This window comes from Schistocerca piceifrons, chromosome 5 (genome assembly GCF_021461385.2).
Source record: "Schistocerca piceifrons isolate TAMUIC-IGC-003096 chromosome 5, iqSchPice1.1, whole genome shotgun sequence".
NCBI lineage: Eukaryota > Metazoa > Arthropoda > Insecta > Orthoptera > Acrididae > Schistocerca > Schistocerca piceifrons.
Genome location: NC_060142.1, coordinates 43915052 through 43937680, shown reverse-complemented (window position 1 = coordinate 43937680; position 22629 = coordinate 43915052). Strand labels below are relative to the sequence as shown.

Genomic DNA, 22629 nt, shown 5'->3' with positions numbered 1-22629 from the left:
GTGTGCAAAAATGTGTTTCACTTTAGACTAGGATGTAGGTGCCCTCGGACATTTTACACTTAATGAGTACTTACTTAGTTCATTCATAGTTTTTGTCATCATAGTTACACGTCTGAGCTAAGGATATCAACTTTAAGAGATATCTTCACTGTTTACTTACTTTTACAAATTACACACATATAAAGTTTGGATAATATAGTAACAAATCTACCAATTAGTGTTGAATCTCATGGCATCATTTTGCACAATGACATCCATTAGTAAATCATAAGTGAAAAAAACACACACATACACACACACAAACAACAGCTGTCTGATCAGTCTGTCAATGCATAGTTCACATCAGAGTTTACAACTGACACAGCTGACATGTCTCCATTTTTTCACTGGTTTTGAAACAGTCCATTTCGCTCTACTCCAGAAATTGAACTTCTATTGTAAAAGGCTCATGTGAGGCTCATGTGATGAAGAATTGTAAAGTATTTTCTTTTTCATTGCAGTGAGACTTCACAGCTGCCATAATGCAGTTGACAGGAAATGAAGTATGAGGATCTTTGGCTGGAATGCTAAAATAGCTGCAGTTTGACATCCAGTTTAAATAGAGAATAATGTTTGTAGCAGCTTGTTGAATATCTCTGCACCAGAGTACATAATTCCACTCTGAATCTCAAACAACAGGGAAAAGTTTAATGAAAATTAACTTTTATTCCTTGTATTAAGATGATGTAAATCACAGTTCAAACAAAACTAATTTTTACTGTCAGCAGCAAAACCATTAAGGAGTAAATTTATTAGGAAGTGAGGATAAAAATTCCATGATCCTTAAAAACTCTTACAGGTCCTACTATGCTTCATTGAGACATATTGAATGTTACCTTGATTTCTGTTGAACACTTACCCTTCAGCATAACATACTGTGTTTTATTAGTCAAATATTCATCTGTACTGATTCTTTCATAGAAGTACCTTTTGCTCCAGGAAAATCATAGTGTTTGAGCTTTGAATATGCTCTAAGATCTATAAGGATTTTATTAAACATTTTTCCCTTTATAACAATTAAAATTTGAATCAACAAAATGGTAATCCTTTTTGCGCCATGATATGGTTTTCAAAATGATAAATACTGAGAGAAGAAATTGAATATACCTTTCTCCAACTTTTCTTGATTTCTGAGAACGATTTCTTCAAATGACTTGATAACTTCTTTTACCAGACTCTTATTATTCTCATTTGGAACAGCAAACAATAGTTTCAGTACCAGTGGACAATGCTGTAACAGCCATATATTTTTACGATTCTCAAATCCTGTATGTTGAAATCCCTAAAATAAAGAAACAGTTGAAATTCAAGCTTTTGTTTAACATCAAGGCAGAAGAATCAATACTACTAGTACTACTACTACTACTACTACCATTACTACTGCTAACATAAATGTCTTTCTCTTACATATATTTCATTTAAATTGGCACAAAGGATAAGGAACATGGAACAAACAAAATGAGAAACATTGGAAGTAACAGCTATTGTGCAACACAAACACAGCTAGCAGCTAGTACATGTGTGATGTCAGCTAAATAACTTCCTTTATTTGTTCATACTAAAAGAGAATGTAAATGAAAGTTCCAAACTTTCACCGTCTTTTTCCTAAATCCATGCTATGCTTCAGCCAGGATATTTTATTTTTCTGTGAATTTTATAACTTCTCCTTCCCACACTGCCATCATCACCTTTACAAACTGGCAGAACTTTCCTGTTTTACAGACATGTAGGGAGCGTATCCTTTACCATTAATAATTTTACTAAGGGATGTCAGAGGCTTTGCTAGATATTGTGAGCAGTGTTTAATTACTACACCCCCTGTGTTTTTGTTTCTTGGTGATCTGATGGTATTATTTTGTACTTCTGTTCCAGCTCCTTGACAAAGGAAAAGGAAATTTGTAATTTCTGGGGAAATCACACTGTTTTTAGGAAGTGCTTCATTTCTTTAATTAGCTTTTTTGACTACGATCAAACAATGGAAAATCCAGGATGGAATGATACAATATTGTGAAAAGAAAAGTTGCTACTCACCATGTAGCGGAGATGCTAAGTCGCAGATAGGCACAACAAAAAGACTATCACAAATAAAGCTTTTGGCCAGTAAGGTTTTCATCAGAATTAGACCACAAACACACACATACACACTCATGCAAACGCAACTCACACACACATGACTGCAGTCCAGGCAACTGAGGCCACACTGCAGCACCAGTGCATAATGGCAGCAGCAACTCGGTGGGGTAAGGAGAAGGCTGGGGCGGGGAGGGGGAGGGAAAGTACGGTAGGGGTGGGGGACAGAGACGTGCTGTTGGGAGTGCACAGGGACTAGGTGGAAAGAGGGTAGGGCAGCTATGTGCAGTCAGGAGGTTAGGTGGAGGGCAGCGGAGAGGTGGGGATAGTGGAAAAGGAAAGAAGTAAAAAGACTGGGTGCAATGAAGGAATGAGGGTTGTGTAGTGCTGGAATGGGAACAGGGAAGGGGCTGGATGGGTGAGGACAGTGAGTAACGATGGTTGAGGCCAGGAGGTTAACGGATACATAGGATATATGGCAGGGAAAGTTCCAACCTTTGCAACTCAGAAAAGCTCATATTGGTGGGAAGGATCCATATGGCACAGGCTATGAAGCACTCACTGAAATGAAGGATGTCATGTTTGACAGCATGCTCAGCGTTAGGGTGGTCCACTTGTTTCTTGGCCACAGTTTGTCCATGACCATTCATGTGGACAGACAACTTGTTTTGTTATCCCACATAGAATGCAGCACAGTGGTTGGCTTGTGGATCACATGACTGGTTTCACAGGTAGCCTTGCCTTTGATGGGATAGGTGATGTTTGTAGGTAGTGATGGGAGCATGTATGGGACAGGTCTTGCCTCAAGGTCTACTATAGGGGTATGAGCCACAAGGTAAGAGGTTGTGAGCAGGGTTGTGTAAAGATGGACAAGTATATTGTGAGGTTAGTGGATGGCAGAATACCACTGTGGGAGGGGTGGCAAGGATGGTGTGCAGGACATTTCTCATTTCAGGGCACAACGAGAGGTAGTCCTGGATGGTACTGAGCTATGAGGAGAATGCTCCTCTGTGGCCAGACGGTGGAACTTTGTGAGGTGGTGAGGGACTGGAAGGATAAGGTACAGACTTGTTTTTGTATGAGGTTGGGAGGATAATTACGGTCTATGAAGGCTTCAGTGAGACCCTCGGTATATTTCGAGAGTGATCGCTCATCGCTGCAGATGTGATGACCACAAGTGGCTAGGCTGTATGAAAGGGACTTCTTGGTATGGAATGGGTGGCAGTTGTCAAGTATTGTTGCTGGTTAGTAGGTTTGATATGGAGGGAGGTACTGATATAGCGATCTTTGAGGTGGAGGTCAACATCTAGGAAGGTGGCTTGGTGTGTTGAGCAGGACCAGGTGAATCAAATGGGGGAGAAGTAGTTGAGGTTCTGGAGGAATGTGGGTAGAGTGTCCTCACCCTCAATCCAAGTTGCAAGTTGCAAAGATGTCATCAATGAATCTGAACCAGGTGGGGGGTTAGGAATCTGAGTGTTTAGGAAGGATTCCTCTAGATGGCCCATGAATAGGTTGGCATAGGATGGTGCCATGCACGTGCCCATAGTTGTACCCAAGATTTATTTGTAGGTAATGCCTTCAAAGGAGGATAATTGTGGGTGAGGATATAACTGGTTATGGTAACTAGGAAGGAGGTTGTCAGTTTGGTATCTGTCAAGTGTTGGGAAAGGTAGTGTTCAATAGTGGTAAGGCCATGGGCATTAGGGATATTAGTGTACAGGGAGATAGCATTGTGATGAGCAGGGCACCGTGTGGTAAATTAACAGGATCTTGGAGAGTCGGTGGAGACTGTGGTTGGTATCTTTTATACAGGAGGGTAGGTTCCTGGTAGTAGGCTGAAGGTGTTGGTCCACGAGAGCATAGATTCTGTCAGTGGGGGCACATTAACCGGCCACAACTGGGTGTCCTGGGTGGTTAGATTTATGAACTTTAGGAAGCATGTAGAAGGTGGGAGTGTGAGGCATAGTAGGGCTGGGCAGAGAGATGGACTCTGGGGAGAGGTTCTGGGATAGGCCTAAGGATTTGAGGAGTGACTAGAGAGCCTGCTGGAGTTCTGGAATAGGGTCACTGTGACAAGGTTTGTAGGTGGATGTATCTGACAGCTGGCCAAGTCCTTCTCCAAGATGATCCTTGCAGTTCAAAATAACAGTGGTGGAACCTTTATCCACAGGTAGGATTGTAAGGTCAGGATCAGTTTTTAGATGGTGGACTGCGGTTCTTTCTGCAGATGTAAGATTAGTTTGCATGTTGAAGGATTTGGGGAATGAAACTTCCTGGCTGATCCAAACTGCTGGACCGAAATTCAAACTCTGGACCTTTGTTTTTCACAGACAAGTGCTCTACCAACTGAGCTACCCAAGTACGACTCATGAGCCTTCCTCACAGGTTTACTTCTGCCAGTACCTTGTTCCTACCTTCCAAACTTCACAGAAGCTCTTCAGCAAACGTTGCAGAACTAGCACTCCTGGAAGAAAGGATATTGTGGAGACTTGCTTTGCCACAGTCTGGGGAATGTCTCCAGAATGTAATTTTCACTCTGCAGCAGAGTGTGCACTGATATGAAATTTCCTGGCAGATTAAAACTGAGTGCCGGACCGAAACTCGAACTTGGGACCTTCGCCTTTTTCAGGCAAATGCTCTATCAACTGACTGATTGGGGAATGGTGAGAGGCAAGGTTCAAGGTTAAGAAATTCTGGAAAGTTAACAGGGGTGATTTAGGGTCAGTGGGGGTGGAACCCGGTTAGATGGAGGAGTGAACTGAGTTAGGCAGGGTTCAACATTGGTCTTTGGTTGAGTCTGATTGGCAGCGTTGGTGGCAGAAAAGTGTTTGCACTGTATGGAACGGAAGAAGGAGAGAAGATCTTCATAACTCTTTATAACTATGTACGTAAATTGTACATCTTTATTTAATTTTCAGGTAGCCCATGCTCAGTCGTTATGAAAATATTTTGTTGCATATGACTTACACCGCTTCATGACTATCACGTTTTATGTGGCTGTGGCGTTTTTCAACTTGATAATGTGTCCTGTCACAAACCCAGGAGTGTGATTGAGCAGTTTGAGGAACACAGTGGCGAGTTCCAATTGATGTGCTGGCCCCCAAATCGCCAGGTCTGAACCCAACTGAACACATCTGCGATGTGATTGAACATGGCATCAGAGCTCATCATCCCGTATCCAGAATTAGATGATGTGCAGACGTGGTGCCAACTCCCTCCATTGACCTACTGAGGCCTCAAAGCTTCCATGTCATGACACATCACCGCTGTTATCCATGCCAAAGGTGGGCATACCGGCTACTAGGTAGTTAGTCATATGTTCTGGTTGATCAGTGTAGTTTGTTCACAATATCCTGGACCACCTTTCACGCAAGTGTGGGGAGCAAAGGAAGCAAGCTCTTCCTACTAAAGCCCAACAGATATACGACAATGGTAAAAGTGGCGGAGTGGTGTGAACATGCTGTGCTTTCTTCACACTGTTCTGGTAATCACACTTGCTTTCTGGTTTGGTGCATCATGGTAGAACATGACAATCATTTTAGTGGCTACAATACACACAGTTACTGCATTGCTAGATAGCCAATGTTGAAAATGGTTGGAAGTGAAACACTCATAGCTCAAAGTCGACTAACTCCTACTGGCTTCAGTCAATCCAGAACTAAGGAGCTCTTGTTCAGGACATTGTGAACAAACTATAGTTTCAATTTCTTTTCTAGTGCTAAACATGATGAACTAAGCTGCTGCATAATTTTATATGTGTGCTGACTCTAATATAACTTGTCATTCAGCTAGACTTCAAGGAATAATACACAAAATTCCTTTTTGTGTACACTTATTTATATCTATTTGCAATACTAACAGGTAAGCTGTTCGAAAGTGCATAGTACTGATCACACGTGACAAGTTAAAACTTGGCATTTGGCACCAAGTGTTGGGTTGAATACTGAAATCAATTATATTCTCCACAGAACGCTACAAAAATTCAATCTTAGTAAAAGATTTTTCACTCACTTACTCAGATCTGACACTTACAGGGAAATAACCCAAATTATCTAAGGATTGGTAAAGACATGGATGATGGGCTTGACATGCAATAGCAAGAGGTAGTGTACTGTATCATACAGCAGCCAGTTGTGATATTCTGCCAATTCTGCTTGTCCTGTGTTCTTCAGTTTGCACATTAGGCATTTAATGTTGATATTTTAGTGTTACACATTTTGTGATTTCTATTTTGCTACTGTGGTGCTCATAAAGACTGATGTAAAACAAATACAAAAAGTATTATATTGACCAATATTATTCCATGAATATCAGTTTCATGGTCAGAAATTGTAAGTAGAAAATGAGCTTCCACTTGAACACCCCAGTTTTTTTACAGCTGCCAGGAGAATGGACAACTGGTGCCACTGAAAGCATTCTCTCTCTGTATGTAGAATGCACTAAGCACCGACATTCTCAGTTGCTCACAACTCTTCCTATTGCACAAATTGTGGTACTTTAAAAATATATTAGTCATTGAGGGCTGTTGATACAACGTGGCTCTTAAACACAGTAACTAACTGTTATTTGTTTTACACATTTTGGGAAAAATGAAGAACCATCTGACCAGGCATCTGAATCAACGTGCCTAAATAGTTTCCATTTCTCAGATACTTTCCATAAGATATTTGTATAGAGCTTGGCTGCTCTCCAGATGTAGGCTATAACTAATTATCTTTTCCTGGTATGCTAGAAGACTCTGTGCAAGACCCACATTGAACATGAAGTTATTTCTTCAATGTTTTATGAATGTTGGCTTGAATGGTGACTCACTTCACATCCCCAAAGATTCTCCTTTGTGGTGGGACTTAACATAATTTGATGAATGACGACTTAACTGATGGAATATTCCACGTAAAGTAGGACACACTTACAATATTTAAAAGTTTAAAATTTGGTACTTTTTATATATTTTTTGAAAAGGATGGACTTGTTACTGTATGGCAACAATGGTTTGTGGCCCATTATTGCTTTCCCTCCATAATTTGTAGCCATTTTTATAATGCCATATGTTTTTCCATGTGGTGAGAGTGTGAATTATTGGAGGTTTTGGACCTTCATTTCAGCTAACTGGCAGGTAAGAATTAGCATACCATTATTATTATTACTGTTAAATACCCAAATGTATTGTGTAAAGAGTATAAAACTGAAGTAGGTAAACTGTAGGTTGGGGTAAATAATATAATACAACAGCATGAATTTTCATGTAACATGAGTCACTTTCATGTAATTAAGTTTTTATGACAAGAGAAATATTAGAGACAACTTTATCTTGTTCAGTAATTTACTTCTTAGTGTGAATGTGCAACTAATATCACTACTAAAAATTTCCAAATTTGAAACAATATTGTAAAAACAGAAAATTAAATGAGTAACATATGTCAAGTAATCTGAGTCACAGTTGTATTATTTTAATATTAGAAGAAGAGGATGCTCTCAGCAGCAGCAGAAAGACCGAGTAGGAGGAGAGAACAGTTAAAGAGTGAAGGAAAACATGAAGAATTTAAGAAGAAGCATCTGGAAGAAGCTCGAAAAAGCCAGCAGAAGCAGAAATAAAAGTTTATACAGTTGAGTCAACATAAGCAAGGGCTGGTATTAGAAGAAAGAAGAGCTAAAAAAATAGGGAGCAAGTTAGAAAACAAAGGCAGCATGAGATGCATGATCAGCAACCTAGTAAATCAAGTTTGTCACAGCACAAGTCACAGTGCTCTGGATAAAACCATGGCTCGAGTGCTGCAATTGCTTAGATTGGCAAGATATTGCCAATTATACCTGAAAATGTGAAGGTAGTTTCAATCTGGTCAGATGAACCTGCCTTACAATTTAAAAACAAATATATTACTGCTGCTGTACCTCAATTTCAATCATTCTATAATGTGGAAATCTACTGGAACTTATTTGCTACATCCCACGGTGAAGGAGCCATAGATAGATTTGGTGCAGTTGTGGAAAGGCTAGTGAGGAATGCAGTAAAAAAGCGAAAATTCATAGTAGGTGATGCGTCAACTTTTGCTCAGGTAGCTGCAAGTACCATAACTATGGAGGTTTTTCATGTGTCTACTGATGAAATTCAAGGATTCAATCTGAAACTTAATCTGGCTCAAATATTTTCTTCAGCACCATCAGTACCAAACATAAAAGCATTCACTGCTTTCACTACAAGCAAGGAATACTACAAACAATCTGCTGTCTCCACAGAATTTTGCTGCTGCAGATCATCATAGTGAAGAAACTATAGAAAGTGTGAAAATTGGAGACTGGAACAAAGTGGAATATGACAGTAAATTCAATGCTGGAGAAGTACATGCAGTTTTTGGAAATTCTTACTTGATCAGTGCAATGGAGTGTGCTGCTCAGTATTGGAAATGGCCTGTAAAATGTGACGAAATTATAAAGAAAATTAATCCACTTGATGTTGTCAATGCCAGAGGATATTTTCAGTTTTCTGACTTTTAATTTAATTTACATTTCATTTTCCCAGATGCCATGCTCTTATAATTTTTCATAGTATTTGAAAGTGAAATGTTAATGTTAGGTTTATGTTATTTGGCACATAATGTCATATTTTCATTTCTCTGCTTACAGGAAAAAAGTTTTTTCAACAAGATGTAGTAATTAACATGAGTCACATAACACTGAGTCACATGCCTTTTTCAATATATTACAGTATTTCACATGGTATAAATATTTTTAGGAGTCTTTAATCTGTCGTTTGAATGCCAACATAATATGTATTTTCTTTGATAAAAACCAAATCCATACTCCTAACAGTTTGAGGACACTTTTGACCTCAAATGCACATTAGGAATAGAATGTCCCAAATTTGTAATGTGAGCCACAACATAAATTACATTCTTGTTCTTTAATTTAAATGCTCTTCCCTGCTTAAATAACACTTCAAGATCTTTGTCTGAATAACACAATTTATAATTACAATTTACAAAAGAAAATGTGGGTTTATAGATTGATAACAAGTCAACATAATAAAATACTGATTCATTACAGGCTGCTTTCCTCTGAACTGTCAACTGGCTCACATATACAACTGCAGGAGGACTCACAAAGCAACACACAATCCAAACAATAGTACAACTTTGCTGTTTTCATTATTCAAAGCAGAACTTGAGGAGAAAGTCATGTTAGATATAGAGAGGGGAGGAGATGGGTGAGATGGTATGATGCACTTTATTTCTGATGAATGATGCTCAATACTGCCTGAACTGAAGGCACCAATTAGGGAACAAAACTGAGTTAAATGTGAGTGGTGACAAAACTGACGCTATCAATCAAAAATTAATACTGTGGAAAAATCAGCTTCAAATTCATGACATGAAACACTTCCCATAACCGAAGGCAGTCATTTGTGCACCAGACATGACTGAATACGTTTCAGTAATTGAAACATTTCATCATGAATTCTCAAAGAAACTGGGAGACATTTGATTTATTTGTCAGATCTTTTGTGCTGTCAATATAGCTCATTATTCCTTACTTGAGGTAACAGATTGCAGTGGGGCACCTAGTTCAATGACTGGTTTATCCAATTCAGAATTTACAAGACTTTCGTAAAATGTTTCCCCAAGAGCAATATCTTTAGCTGCACAAACAAGCATGGCAACTCACTTCAGCGTTTGTTTCAACAATGTGTGTGAACATTTTTATTTCTCTTATGAAACTGACAAACTCCCATCAATGTATGGGTTCAACAGATTATAATCTGCATAACTCCATGTGTCACTGGGGTTATGCAGACTTCAGCCCTTCTCCACAGTGAATCACGCATTATTTCAAATACACCTGGTTCCATATTTCCAGAATTATTACATGTTCTGAAACTATAATGTGTATAAGCTTACAAACATCACAACTTAATGTTAGATGCCTAAAGTTAAAAACAGACATGTCTGAGAAACACATACTTATAAAACCATGCTGCAATATTCATCTCTTAGAAATACAATATTCATCTCTTAGAAATAGCTGCACTCTGTTGCAAACATGTATTTGTAATTTTCCTGTGTGTGTAGCCTTTAGCATGCAGCCACCACACTAACAGCTGCTCGGAATAACGCAGTGGTTAGGGAACTCAGCAGACTCATGGGGTGCGAGGGTGCTCTAGGAGTTCAAATGTTGGCTGGGCCCGCTGTAGACAATGCTGCATGTGGTCACCAAATGTGCTGACACATTCTTCAGCCCTTGTTCACAGTGAGTGGTGCATAATGTCAAATATACCTGGTTCCATTTAGATCGCCTCAGACTCTTTTCACATTTGCACACGGTCCATGGGTTGCGCACACGCCAATGTCTTTAAATGTCCCTAAAGCCAGAAATCCAATGGATTCAGGTCCAGTGAGTGGAGAGGCTGTGTTACTGGATTTTCTTGACCAGTACCCTACCCATGAAACCTTACAGTGGGGTACCATCACATAATCCACAGACAATCCACAATATGTAGATGTTACAGGAGCTTGTGACCAATGCATGTGATGCAATCTGTAGGGAGCCAGGTGTACTTGAAAGAGGGCATAATTCACTGTGAAAAAGGGCTGAAGAATGTTTCAGGATGCATGGTAATGACATGCAGCTCTGCCTATAGTGTCTACTTCTATGTAGCACGTAACATAGAGATTGGACTGCGAGGATAGACTGGCTCACATTTCAACAACTACTGGTTTCTGGACATATCATTATAGGAAATTTTCTTACAGTTTTGACCACTGCTACAACCTGTAGGAACGTGTGACACCTTTTTTTAAACATTCTGTATTTTTTAATCCTAGATATTGAACCCTGATATTTCAATTCATATCCAAATTCACTCAGACACCAAGCCAGAATATACATTAACAAGCAATTCTTTGGCCTGCAACACCTATCATTTTGGAGGATCAAGTGCAAAGTTGAAGCTGACTGCCACCAACAAACATTTCACGTAAAGACCATGAAGATGTGAGAAATTAGGGTTCATACAGAGGCATGTTGACATGTCATTTTACCCTCACTCTATTTCCGAGTAGAACAGGAAAGGAAACGACTACTAGTGGTACAGGCTACTCTCTGCAATGCACTGTACAGTGGCTTGCAGTCTATCAATGTAGATGTAGAAAGTGACGGTAAGCTACGTGCTGGTAAGTGGCATCTGACCAGTTACTACAAAATGAGGTACCTTGTAAAAAATACATCACTATGCCATAAATCAAAATGAGACATATGAATTAACACAGGAATAGTGCTGATCACTGATGACACACAAACGCATGCATCTTATCCAAGGAATAAATTAAATATTCTGTTTTCAAAAATAATTCATATGAATTGGACCCTCATTACACAGAAACTTAGGGAGGAGGGGGGAGGATTAGATTTTAACATCCCATCAACAATGAGATCTTTAGAGACAGAGCATAAGAACAGAGTGAGCAAGGATGAGTAACGAAACAGGATGCACCCTTTTAATAGAGCCATTCTGGCAGTTGCCTCAAGTGATTCAGGGAAATCACATGAAACTTAATCTGGATTAGGAATTAAACAGCCATCTCCCCAAATATAAGTCCTGTTGTCTTACCACTGCCCCAGTCCACTCAGCAGCAATGAAACGGGAAAAACAAATACCCAGTAGAGGTATTGTTATCTCATTGTTTCAAGCAAGACTCCACGTGTTAGTCTCAGCTTGGCAAACAGCTATGATACTTAAAGAAGACTTTTATATACTGGCTGATTCAGCTAAGTTGCTCACCTCAAATATTTCCTGAACCATTTAAGACACTGTAATCCTGTTTTCACTCAAATGAATTATGAAAAAGACCATACATATTCCCATAGGTATATTAATTGCAGAATCAGTATCAACTCCAGTTTTTCAAATGGAGCAGTATCATAGTTCTAAAAGAGACAAATTCAACAGTGTTTCATTCTTCAAAATCCAATTAATAGTAATGAAGAAATTATAATATTTAGAACTTTGGATTTATCTGTTCACAAACTGATTGCTGTCTTGTGCAGAAGTGCGTGTTGTTATTTAGAACTGTCAGATCAAGCTGATGGGTGCTCCAGCTCGATGCAGTCTTAGCTTACAAACATGTAATACTGGAGAAGAGTTTACTTCAAAACTGATATCAATCATGGCACTATTTTCACCAGCTGCGACATATTCACATCCCCCATGAACCATGGACCTTGCCGTTGGTGGGGAGGCTTGCGTGCCTCAGCGATACTGATAGCTGTACCGTAGGTGCAACCACAACGGAGGGGTATCTGTTGAGAGGCCAGACAAACGCGTGGTTCCTGAAGAGGGGCAGCAGCCTTTTCAGTAGTTGCAGGGGCAACAGTCTGGATGATTGACTGATCTGGCCTTGTAACACTAACCAAAACGGCCATGCTGTGCTGGTACTGTGAATGGTTGAAAGCAAGGGGAAACTACAGCTGTAATTTTTCCCGAGGGCATGTAGTTTTACTGTATGAGAGCTGCATCAAACCAGTCTCAGGACTGAAGACCACAACTGTCAAATGTTTTTTATTCCAGTCTTTGATCACAATATCAATTCTGAAACCAGTCATCATCAAAAGAATTGATATTGTGATCAGAGACTGGAATAAAAAACATTTGATGCCTACCACATCAGGGACAGCTTCTTGTTAAGGGTCAGAGGAGCCCAACCCCATCACATAATTTGTGATACAATTTTCTTCTGCCTATTTTCTCAGTATTGTATCAAATAGTTTGAGTATGACATGATTTTAGCGTATTGCGAATGACGGACACTAGAGGTAATGTGGCCCAGTCCCCACTGCTCTGTTGCAAGGACACGATGTTACTCTGAGCTGCCAGTAGCTGGGCTGGACCGGACCTTACCACTAGCCCCTCTCACCCATCCCCTCAGTGCATCCTTCCACAGTAACGAACTAATTCTCCTTTCCCCACACAAAGCCAATGGGGCCAGTGAGAGGTGGCTTGTTCTACCTCCACAACCCCAGCTCCTAAAACTGCAGTGCTAGTGATATGGTTTCATCTCCACTTTGCCAGCACCACACAAAACCCACTTTCCTTGCACCCAGCAAATCCCTCGTCTCTCTTCCCTCCTTGCCCAATTGTCCGCATGTCCATAGCCAGAGCTTTATCTAGTTAATCCTGTACCCCTAGCAGAATTGCTAAAGCTGTCTCCCCCCCCCCCCCCCCACCACACACACACACACACACACACACACACACACACACACACACACACACACACACACACACACACATATACGCAGAGAGAGAGAGAGAGAGAGAGAGTAACTTTCTGCAGCTTTTTCTATACGGATATAAGAAATTTTATAATTTTTGAAGTATGTCTGATAAAATTAAATTGTATTGAAATACGTTACTTAAAATGACCTATGTAGACGAAAAATATTGCACATAAATGAATTAAAATTATACAAAATGGTGTGCCATATGTGATATGTGTTCCCCATTTCCCTTATTATTCTATCAAATATTTTGAAGCAGTGTAGCTTAAAAAATTTCACTCCTGTCCTCAGTAAGCAGAAATGGGTGAAAATAGCAAGCCTTTGGCGAAACAGCATGTTATTTGCTTCATAAACTGGTGGTTAACCTTTGAAATCCTTCATTAATATAAGAAGCAGCAGCAAACACTCCAGTATTCACCTTGAGCTGGCTGTGTACACAACAGTTGTATGAACCAACTGCAAAAGAGCACAGGTAGTCCCAGTCTTCAAGAAGGGTCGTCGAGCAGATGCACAAAACTATAGACCTATATCTCTGACGTCGATCTGTTGTAGAATTTTAGAACATGTTTTTTGCTTGAGTATCATGTCGTTTTTGGAAACCCAGAATCTACTATGTAGGAATCAACATGGATTCTGGAAACAGCGATTGTGTGAGACCCAACTCACTTTATTTGTTCATGAGACCCAGAAAATATTAGATACAGGCTCCCAGGTAGATGCTATTTTTCTTGACTTCGGAAGGTGTTCAATACAGTTCCGCACTGTCGCCTGAGAAACAAAGTAAGAGCCTACGGAATATCAGACCAGCTGTGTGGCTGGATTGAAGAGTTTTTAGAAAACAGAACACAGCATGTTGTTAGCAATGGAGAGACGTCTACAGACAAAGTAACCTCTGGCGTGCCACAGGGGAGTGTTATGGGACCATTGCTTTTCACAATATATATAAATGACCTAGTAGATAGTGTCGGAAGTCCTATGCGGCTTTTCGCGGATGATGCTGTAGTATACAGAGAAGTTGCAGCATTAAAAAATCATAGTGAAATGCAGGAAGATCTGCAGTGGATAGGCACTTGGTGCAGGGAGTGGCAACTGACCCTTAACATAGACAAATGTAATGTATTGCGAATACATAGAAAGAAGGATCCTTTAGTGTATGATTATATGATAGCAGAACAAACACTGGTAGCAGTTACTTCCGTAAAATATTTGGGAGTATGCGTGCGGAACGATTTGAAGTGGAACGATCATATAAAATTAATTGTTGGTAAGGCGGGTACCAGGTTGAGATTCATTGGGAGAGTGCTTAGAAAATGTAGTCCATCAACAAAGGAGGTGGCTTACAAAACACTCGTTCGACCTATACTTGAGTATTGCTCATCAGTGTGGGATCCGTACCAGATCGGGTTGACGGAGGAGATAGAGAAGATCCAAAGAAGAGTGGCGCATTTTGTCACAGGGTTATTTGGTAACCATGATAGTGTTACGGAGATGTATAACAAACTCAAGTGGCAGACTCTGCAAGAGAGGCGCTCTGCATCGTGGTGTAGCTTGCTCGCCAGGTTTCGAGAGGATGCGTTTCTGGATGAGGTATCGAATATATTGCTTCCCCCTACTTATACCTCCCGAGGAGATCACGAATGTAAAATTAGAGAGATCAGAGCGCGCACAGAGGCTTTCAGACAGTCGTTCTTCCCGCGAACCATACGCGACTGGAACAGGAAAGGGAGGTAATGACAGTGGCACGTAAAGTGCCCTCCGCCACACACTGTTGGGTGGCTTGCAGAGTATAAAAAAAAAAAAACAAACAAACAAACAAAAATGTTGACACACAACCCAAGTGAAGCATGTATGGTAGTGGTCATTTTTTTAAGTGGTTAGACTTTGCACCCGCTCTGTACCTGCACCTTTGGCAAGGACCTATTTCGCCAAGGACTCGGTATGGACCTACCTTAAGCCCAAATTTTTATTTTTCATATTCTGGAGCTGCCAATGGCCTTGCTGCTGTGGTAATACTGGTTCCCATCATATCACCAAAGCCTGACTAGCACTTGGATGGGTAATCATCTGGTCTGCCGAGTGCTGTTGGCAAGTGGGCTGCACTTGGCCCTTGTGAGGCTAATTGAGGAGCTACTTGATCGAGAAGTAGTAGCTCCGATCATGAAAACCCACAATGGCCACAAGAGCAGTGTGCTGAGCACATGCCCCTCCATATCTGCATCCAGTGATGCCTATTGGCAGGGGTTGACCAGAAGTTGGGTCAGTACTGCTGGGCCTTCTGATGTCTATTTGGTTGGAGTTTTAGTATATTCTGTATATTGTGTTCTGATGTCTATTTGGTTGGAGTTTTAGTATATTCTGTATATTGTGTTTGAAACTCGAGTATTCTTACACTGATTCTGAAATTAATGAAGGAGATTATTTGCTACAAATACCCTTCAATTTATTAAGTATGAAAGATTACACGCACGCGCACACGCATGCACGCACACACATGCACACACGCGTGAACACACACACACACACACACACACACACACACACACACACACACACACACAAATAATGTTGAGTTCTCTTCTACACACACTTTATTACTGATTACAGAATTTTGTGGATTAGGCCTATTTATAACTGTGTAATTACCATATTTCTTATTTTTCTTGTATTTTTAAGTACTATGGCATAAGTGTAGATTATATAATAAACCATGTGTAACAATTTCATTCTAAAGTTTATTGACTTATTATCTGGACCCCACTAACAAAAATCACCACTGAATCATATTTGTCTACATGTGGTTGGACTAACATAGCAACTGCAAGGCAAATGACATGGCATCTGATTATTCACTAGTTAGCTATGGCAACCATTCCACTCTTGTTCCTGCCAGGGCCTTCAATCACACATAAAAATTTGAATGGTTTGTAACTGAGGTATGAAGATTGTTTAATAATAACTTCAAGTCATGAGTTTGGTGTCAAAATAAACACATTGCAAAATTATATCAGTAACAGCAACAAAAAGAAAATCACAAAAGAGTGTGGTCATAAATACATCCTTAAACATTCCATTATGTTATCAAATGTCTGAAATGCCCACCATCCACTGCAATACATGTTTGCAGTTGCTGGTACAAGGGCTGCTGGACAGACTAAAGAGATTTCTTTGATATCATTTTTTAAATCTTGTTGGGCCATTATAAACTTCTGCAAAGGCTTCTTTGAATTTAGCCAGCAAAGAAAATCTGACATGCCAAATCAAGTGAAAGTGCAGGATATCTGATAACGCCTTTACCTCCTATCCTGCAACTAGGAAAGAGATAGAAGCACATTTTCCTCATCACAAGCAAGTAGTTAGCTGGGCTCCCAACATGTTGGAATGTATTGTATTGTATTTTATTGGTCCAAGAGATTACAATATTGTACAGTTTGTACATATGATACTAGACAAATCAAGTACACTTTCTAACAATCAATTTTTACAATTTATTTGTTACAATTGTAATCTGTACCTGAAAATGTGCGATATCATGAGAAGATAACAGGCATCACATTGTACTTTCACTTGTTATATGGATTGTAACTTCTTTTCATAATACTATGGAATGCAATGGAACATGGTGGGAGCAAAATAGGAATAAATACAGACAAGTACATAACATATTTTAGGGAAACATGCACTGTACATAATAATCAGGAATAAATGATGTTTTATTTAGAAACTAGACAATATTTATTACCACCTTTAAAAAAACCATTTGCTGTGTAAAAGTTTTGTTCCAAAAGATTTAAAAAAATATATGTTGTTGGCATTTCTGTTCTTTTAATTTCATCTGGTAAATTATTATTCCAACATGTACGACACTTCTCTGGTAACCAGTTGCTCTGGACTGAATCCTATATAGGTCAGACTGCTGTCTTGTTTCATAGTTATGAATATATTCATTTAATTTAATGAGCTGTTTTTGTTTAGTAGATACATATTAACAGATGATGTATACTAGAAGAAAGATATCTTATATCTTGTGTCAGTGACAACATACAAAATTTCACTGTAAAGAAGTGTGAGGAATATATTGTAGAACCACCAACTCATATAACTAAGCAGCCTTTATGCTTCAATGCATATGCATTGCATGCATAATATGCATCAAAAAAAGCAAAATGAGGATAATGGAATGTAGTCAAATTAAATCAGGTGATGCTGAGGGAATTAGGTTAGGAAATGAGACACCTAAAGTAGTAAAGGAGTTTTGCTATTTAGGGAGTAAAATAACTGATGATGGTCAAAGTAGAGAGGATATAAAATGTAGACTGGCAATGGCAAGGAAATCGTTTCTGAAGAAGAGAAATTTGTTAACATCGAGTATGGATTTAAGTGTCAGGAAGTCGTTTCTGAAAGTATTTGTATGGAGTGTAGCCATGTATGGAAGTGAAACATGGACGATAAATAGTTTGGACAAGAAGAGAATAGAAGCTTTCGAAATGTGGTGCTACAGAAGAATGCTGAAGATTAGATGGGTAGATCACATAACTAATGAGGAAGTATTGAATAGGATTGGGGAGAAGTTTGTGGCACAACTTGACCAGAAGAAGGGATCGGTTGGTAGGACATGTTCTGAGGCATCAAGGGATCACCAATTTAGTATTGGAGGGCAGCGTGGAGGGTAAAAATCGTAGAGGGAGACCAAGAGATGAATACACTAAGCAGATTCAGAAGGATGTAGGTTGCAGTAGGTACTGGGAGATGAAGAAGCTTGCACAGGATAGAGTAGCATGGAGAGCTGCATCAAACCAGTCTCAGGACTGAAGACCACAACAACAACAACATCAAATATTTTTTGAAATTTTCTGAGCTAAGCCACTGGCCTGTAACTATCTACATCATTTTCAGGTCCTTTTTTATTGTGTGGGGTAACTTCAGCAACTTTTGGAGGTCTCTGAAAACTCAATTACTAAAGGCTGCTCAGTTATATGAGTTGGTGGTTCTACAATATATTCCTCACACTTCTTTACAGTGAAATCTTGTATGTTGTCACTGACACTGGAGTATTTACTTTTTACTTTGTGATATGCCAATAATTAGTTACGTTCATGTTCTATGTATCATTTGCACAATAAATTGTAATGGTATGGAAAAAGTCACTATATATTGACATAATTTTTTTTGAAAATATGCCTGCATGCTGATCATTTATTAGTTTTTATGTTCTTTAATTGAAGTCCAACAGATGTTAGTAATTCCTACCCATCACCATTTATACATTACAGCAATAGATAATCTTCTGTGGAAATGAGTTGCCATGCTGGATAGCCATGCGATCTAGGGCGTATTGTCACTAGAGATGGGTCATTCGTGAACTAACGGGTCCAAAGGAACGGTTCATCAAGATGAATGGATCGAGCGAGAAACGGATTTTAAGGAACGGTCTTTCATAGTTCACTTCAGTCACGGCTTTCTACTTGTAGTTCCCAGGAATGGGAAACGATCCATCTCATTCCCACAACAGCACTTTGGCCAGTCTTGTGCCAGCCTCGGTCCCGTTTCAGACTGTTTCGGTCTCAGTCATGGCTTTCTACTTACAGTTTCTGGGAACAGGAAACGGTCAGTCTTATTCCTGCAACAGCGCATTGGCAGGTCTTGTTCCAGCCTCAGACCTGTTCCTGTCTGTATCGGTCTTGTTCAGCTGGACTCTTTCTTCTTTGCATGGCCACTCGTCGCAGTTCCAAGCCAACTGCTCATAGTTCAGATCAAGTTGTTATTCATTTCGTTCACTGCACACACCCATTCTAGATCTGTATCAAACCTTTTTTGAACTTTGAACTTCTGGGTCTTTTTGTATTCTATTCAGCGCCCATGACTGGCAATTAAAATGTATTTTATAGTTATGTAAATTACATAAACATTACGGGGTATGTAATAGCATACATCTTTTCAGGTAACAAAATGGCATATCAGCTTACTTCACTATTTTGATAAACAGCAGAAGAAATACTTGGAAAAAGGCAAGATTTTTTTGTTATTACACATGCAAAGGAAGTCGACGTGGCACACATGAGTGGCCATTTTCCATCTTTTTCCGATCCAAGGTAAAAGAGCATGTTCATTGTTATGGAAGGCAGACCGACTTACAATTGTATGAAGCCTGCGCACCATAATCGAGTGTCTGATGTCACATTTTGAAAAGAGAATATGATAACTTCTTCAACATCATTTCTGTGATTCAGGGTGGCGCACAAAAAATTGGCCCCGAGTAATAGACTGCCCATTGTCACCCACCAATCGTCATCTATTGTTTTGATGCTGTTGTTTGCACTAGCTTATTTGTTATTTCTTCGCTGCCTAATTATTACATGTTTATCTATTCTGCTTGTAGCAGTCAACAAATCGTGCATAACTGGCGAGCAGTCTGTACTCGGGGCCGGTATTTCACTGCAATCAGCCACATAATGCTACAGTTGACTAAATGAGAGGTTTTGCAGAATCACAAAAATTACAAATGTGTGAGAATTCTGTCATGAATAAAATCTCTGTACACCAGGGTGGAGGCAAGTGCTCCCTCTTGGCACCTTCCATCTTCAGTCACCTATGCTACTAGTTTTCAATTTTTCATAAGAACCATATACCAAGCACAAATGAACAGTGTACAAGTAAAAATGAACGATTCCCAAAAAAGAGTGATCACCAGTGAAATAGCTCCCAAGTACAAACGAGTTTGCCTATCTCCAATTGTCACTACCCACATGGCTCCCCCCATCGGAGGTTCGAGTCCTTCCTTCAGCCATAGTTATGTGTTTGTTGTCCTTAGCGTAAGTTATTTTAAATTAGATTAAGTTGTGCATAAGCTTAGGGACCGGTGACCTCAGCAGTTTGGTCCCATAAGACCTTACCACAAATTTCCAAATAGGAGTTATCAAAGAGAAACTTCTTCAATTTAGTTTCAAAATTTTACTTTGCTGTTTGCCAGACAGTTTATATGAATGGATAAGTGATCAACACTTTTGGTTGTTGCATTGGAAACCTATTGGCATAATGAATGCAGTTTTTCTTCTGGTTTCATAATTATGTATGACATTGTACCTGTTGAAGTGTAGTGGTGTATTTACAACGAACTTGATGACAAAATAACTATACTGTGACGCGAATAGATTGCTAATCACATGCCGAGCACAAGGTAGGCACGACAACAAATTTTCAGCCAAAGCCTTCTTCAGAAAGGAAGCACACCACACCTACACATTCATACACACAAAATTCATGCACATATCACATCTCTGGCTGTTCTAGCCAGAATATTTTTTAAATGGGGAGGAAATGTCGACAGTGAACAATAACTATTGGCGAAAGGAATTTAGGGCATCAGACATTGCCCCAACAATAAGTGTGATTTCATAGCCATATGTTCGCCATGGTCCAGACCTTTGATACAGTGTTGCTTTGATGTTGGAGCGTTTGTGGCTTGGAAGGCAATGAAAAACAAAGGAAAGATGAGAAAGACTGAGCACTGAGTAAAGTAAGGCAAATCTAAAAGTCAAATGACAGAAATAAACCCATTACAACTAAAGTCAACAGTGCAACAATAATTCACGTGTACAAAACAAAATATTGCTTGCATTGCTCCACTTATGAATGGGAAGAAGGGAAAAAATGAATACAGTGTAAAGTAAGGCAAATTTAAAATCAAATGACAGAAATAAAACCATTACAACAAAAGTCAACAGTGCAGACTGTTGTGGTGGTCTTCAGTCCAGAGACTGGTTGATGCAGCTCTCCATGCTGCTCTATCCTGTGCAAGTTTCATCATCTCCAAATCCCTACTGTAACCAACATTCTTCTGAATCTGCTTAGTGTATTCATCTCTTCGTCTCCCTCTATTATTTTTAACCTCCACACTACCATCCAATACAAAACTGGTGATCCCTTCATGCCTCAGAACACGTCCTACGAACCGATCCCTTCTTCTAGTCAAGTTGTGCCACAAATTTCTCTTCTCCCCAATTCTATTCAGTACCGCCTCATTATTTACGTGATATACCCATCTAATCTTAAGCATTCTTCTGTAGCACCACATTTCTAAAGCTTCTATTCCCTTCTTGTCTTAACTATTTTATCATCCATGTTTCACTTCCATACACAGATACACTCCATACAATATTTTCAGGAAAGACTTCCTGACACTTAAATCTATACTCGATGTTAACAAATGTCTTTTCTTCAGAAACACTTTCCTTGCCATTGCTAATCTACATTTTATATACTCTCTACTTCAACCATCAGCAGTTATTTTGTTCCCCAAATAGAAAAACTCATCTACTACTAAGTGTCTCATTTCCTAATCTAATTCCCTCAGCAACACCCGATTTAATTCGACTACATTCCATTATCCTCATTTTGCTTTTGTTGATGTTATCTTATATCTTCCTTTCAAGACACAGTCCATTCCATTTAACTGCTCTTCCAGGTCCTTTGCTGTCTGACAGAATTACAATCTCATCGGCACACTTCAAAGTTTTTGTTTCTCCTCCATGGATTTTAATTCCTATTCCAAATTTTCCTATTCTTTCCTTTACTGCTTGCACAACATACAGATTGAATAACATAGGGGATAGGCTACAACCCTGTCTCACTCCCTTCCCCACCACTGCTTCCCTTTCATGCCCCTTGACTCTTATAACTGCCATCTGGTTTCTGTACAAATTGTAAACAGGCTTTCACTCCCTGTATTTGACCCCTGCCACCTTCAGAATTTGAAAGAGTATTCCAGTCAACATTGTCAAAAGCTTTCTCTAAGTCTACAAATGCTAGAAACTTAGGTTTGCCTTTCCTTCCTCTATCTTCTAAGGTAAGTCATATGGTCAGTATTGCCTTCCGTGTTCCAACATTTCTACAGAATCCAAACTGTTCTTCCTTGAGGTCGGTTTCAACCAGTTTTTCCATTCATCTGTAAAGAATTCGTGTTAGATAATTCATGTATACCCAGCATAATCTAAAGTTTAAACGAATCACATTTCATTTGTAACTGGAGCAATAACACTCACTAAAATTGACACATCAGAAATGAATATTAAGTTAAGGCAAGTCTAGTAAAAACATCGAAAAGGAAAACATAACAGTGGCTACATAAAAAGAAACTTACCACATATGAACTTCCAAAGGAATGAAAGATCTATCTAGGCTGACAAGAAGAATAAAATAAGGACATAACAAAAATAGTAATGTTAGGAGGTCAAACTATAACAAAATATGCAA

At 39.4% G+C, this 22629-nt stretch overlaps 1 protein-coding gene across 2 annotated transcripts in view; it reads right to left on the bottom strand.

The window, feature by feature from the left end:
* Nucleotides 1-22629, bottom strand: part of LOC124798403 (hydroxylysine kinase) — a 240350-nt gene that overhangs the window by 14629 nt on the left and 203092 nt on the right. For both annotated transcript variants that reach the window (XM_047261791.1, XM_047261790.1), the window contains exon 6: nucleotides 1147-1321. In XM_047261791.1, coding sequence (XP_047117747.1) covers nucleotides 1147-1321 — 175 coding nt within the window. The remainder of the gene's footprint in view (nucleotides 1-1146; nucleotides 1322-22629) is intronic.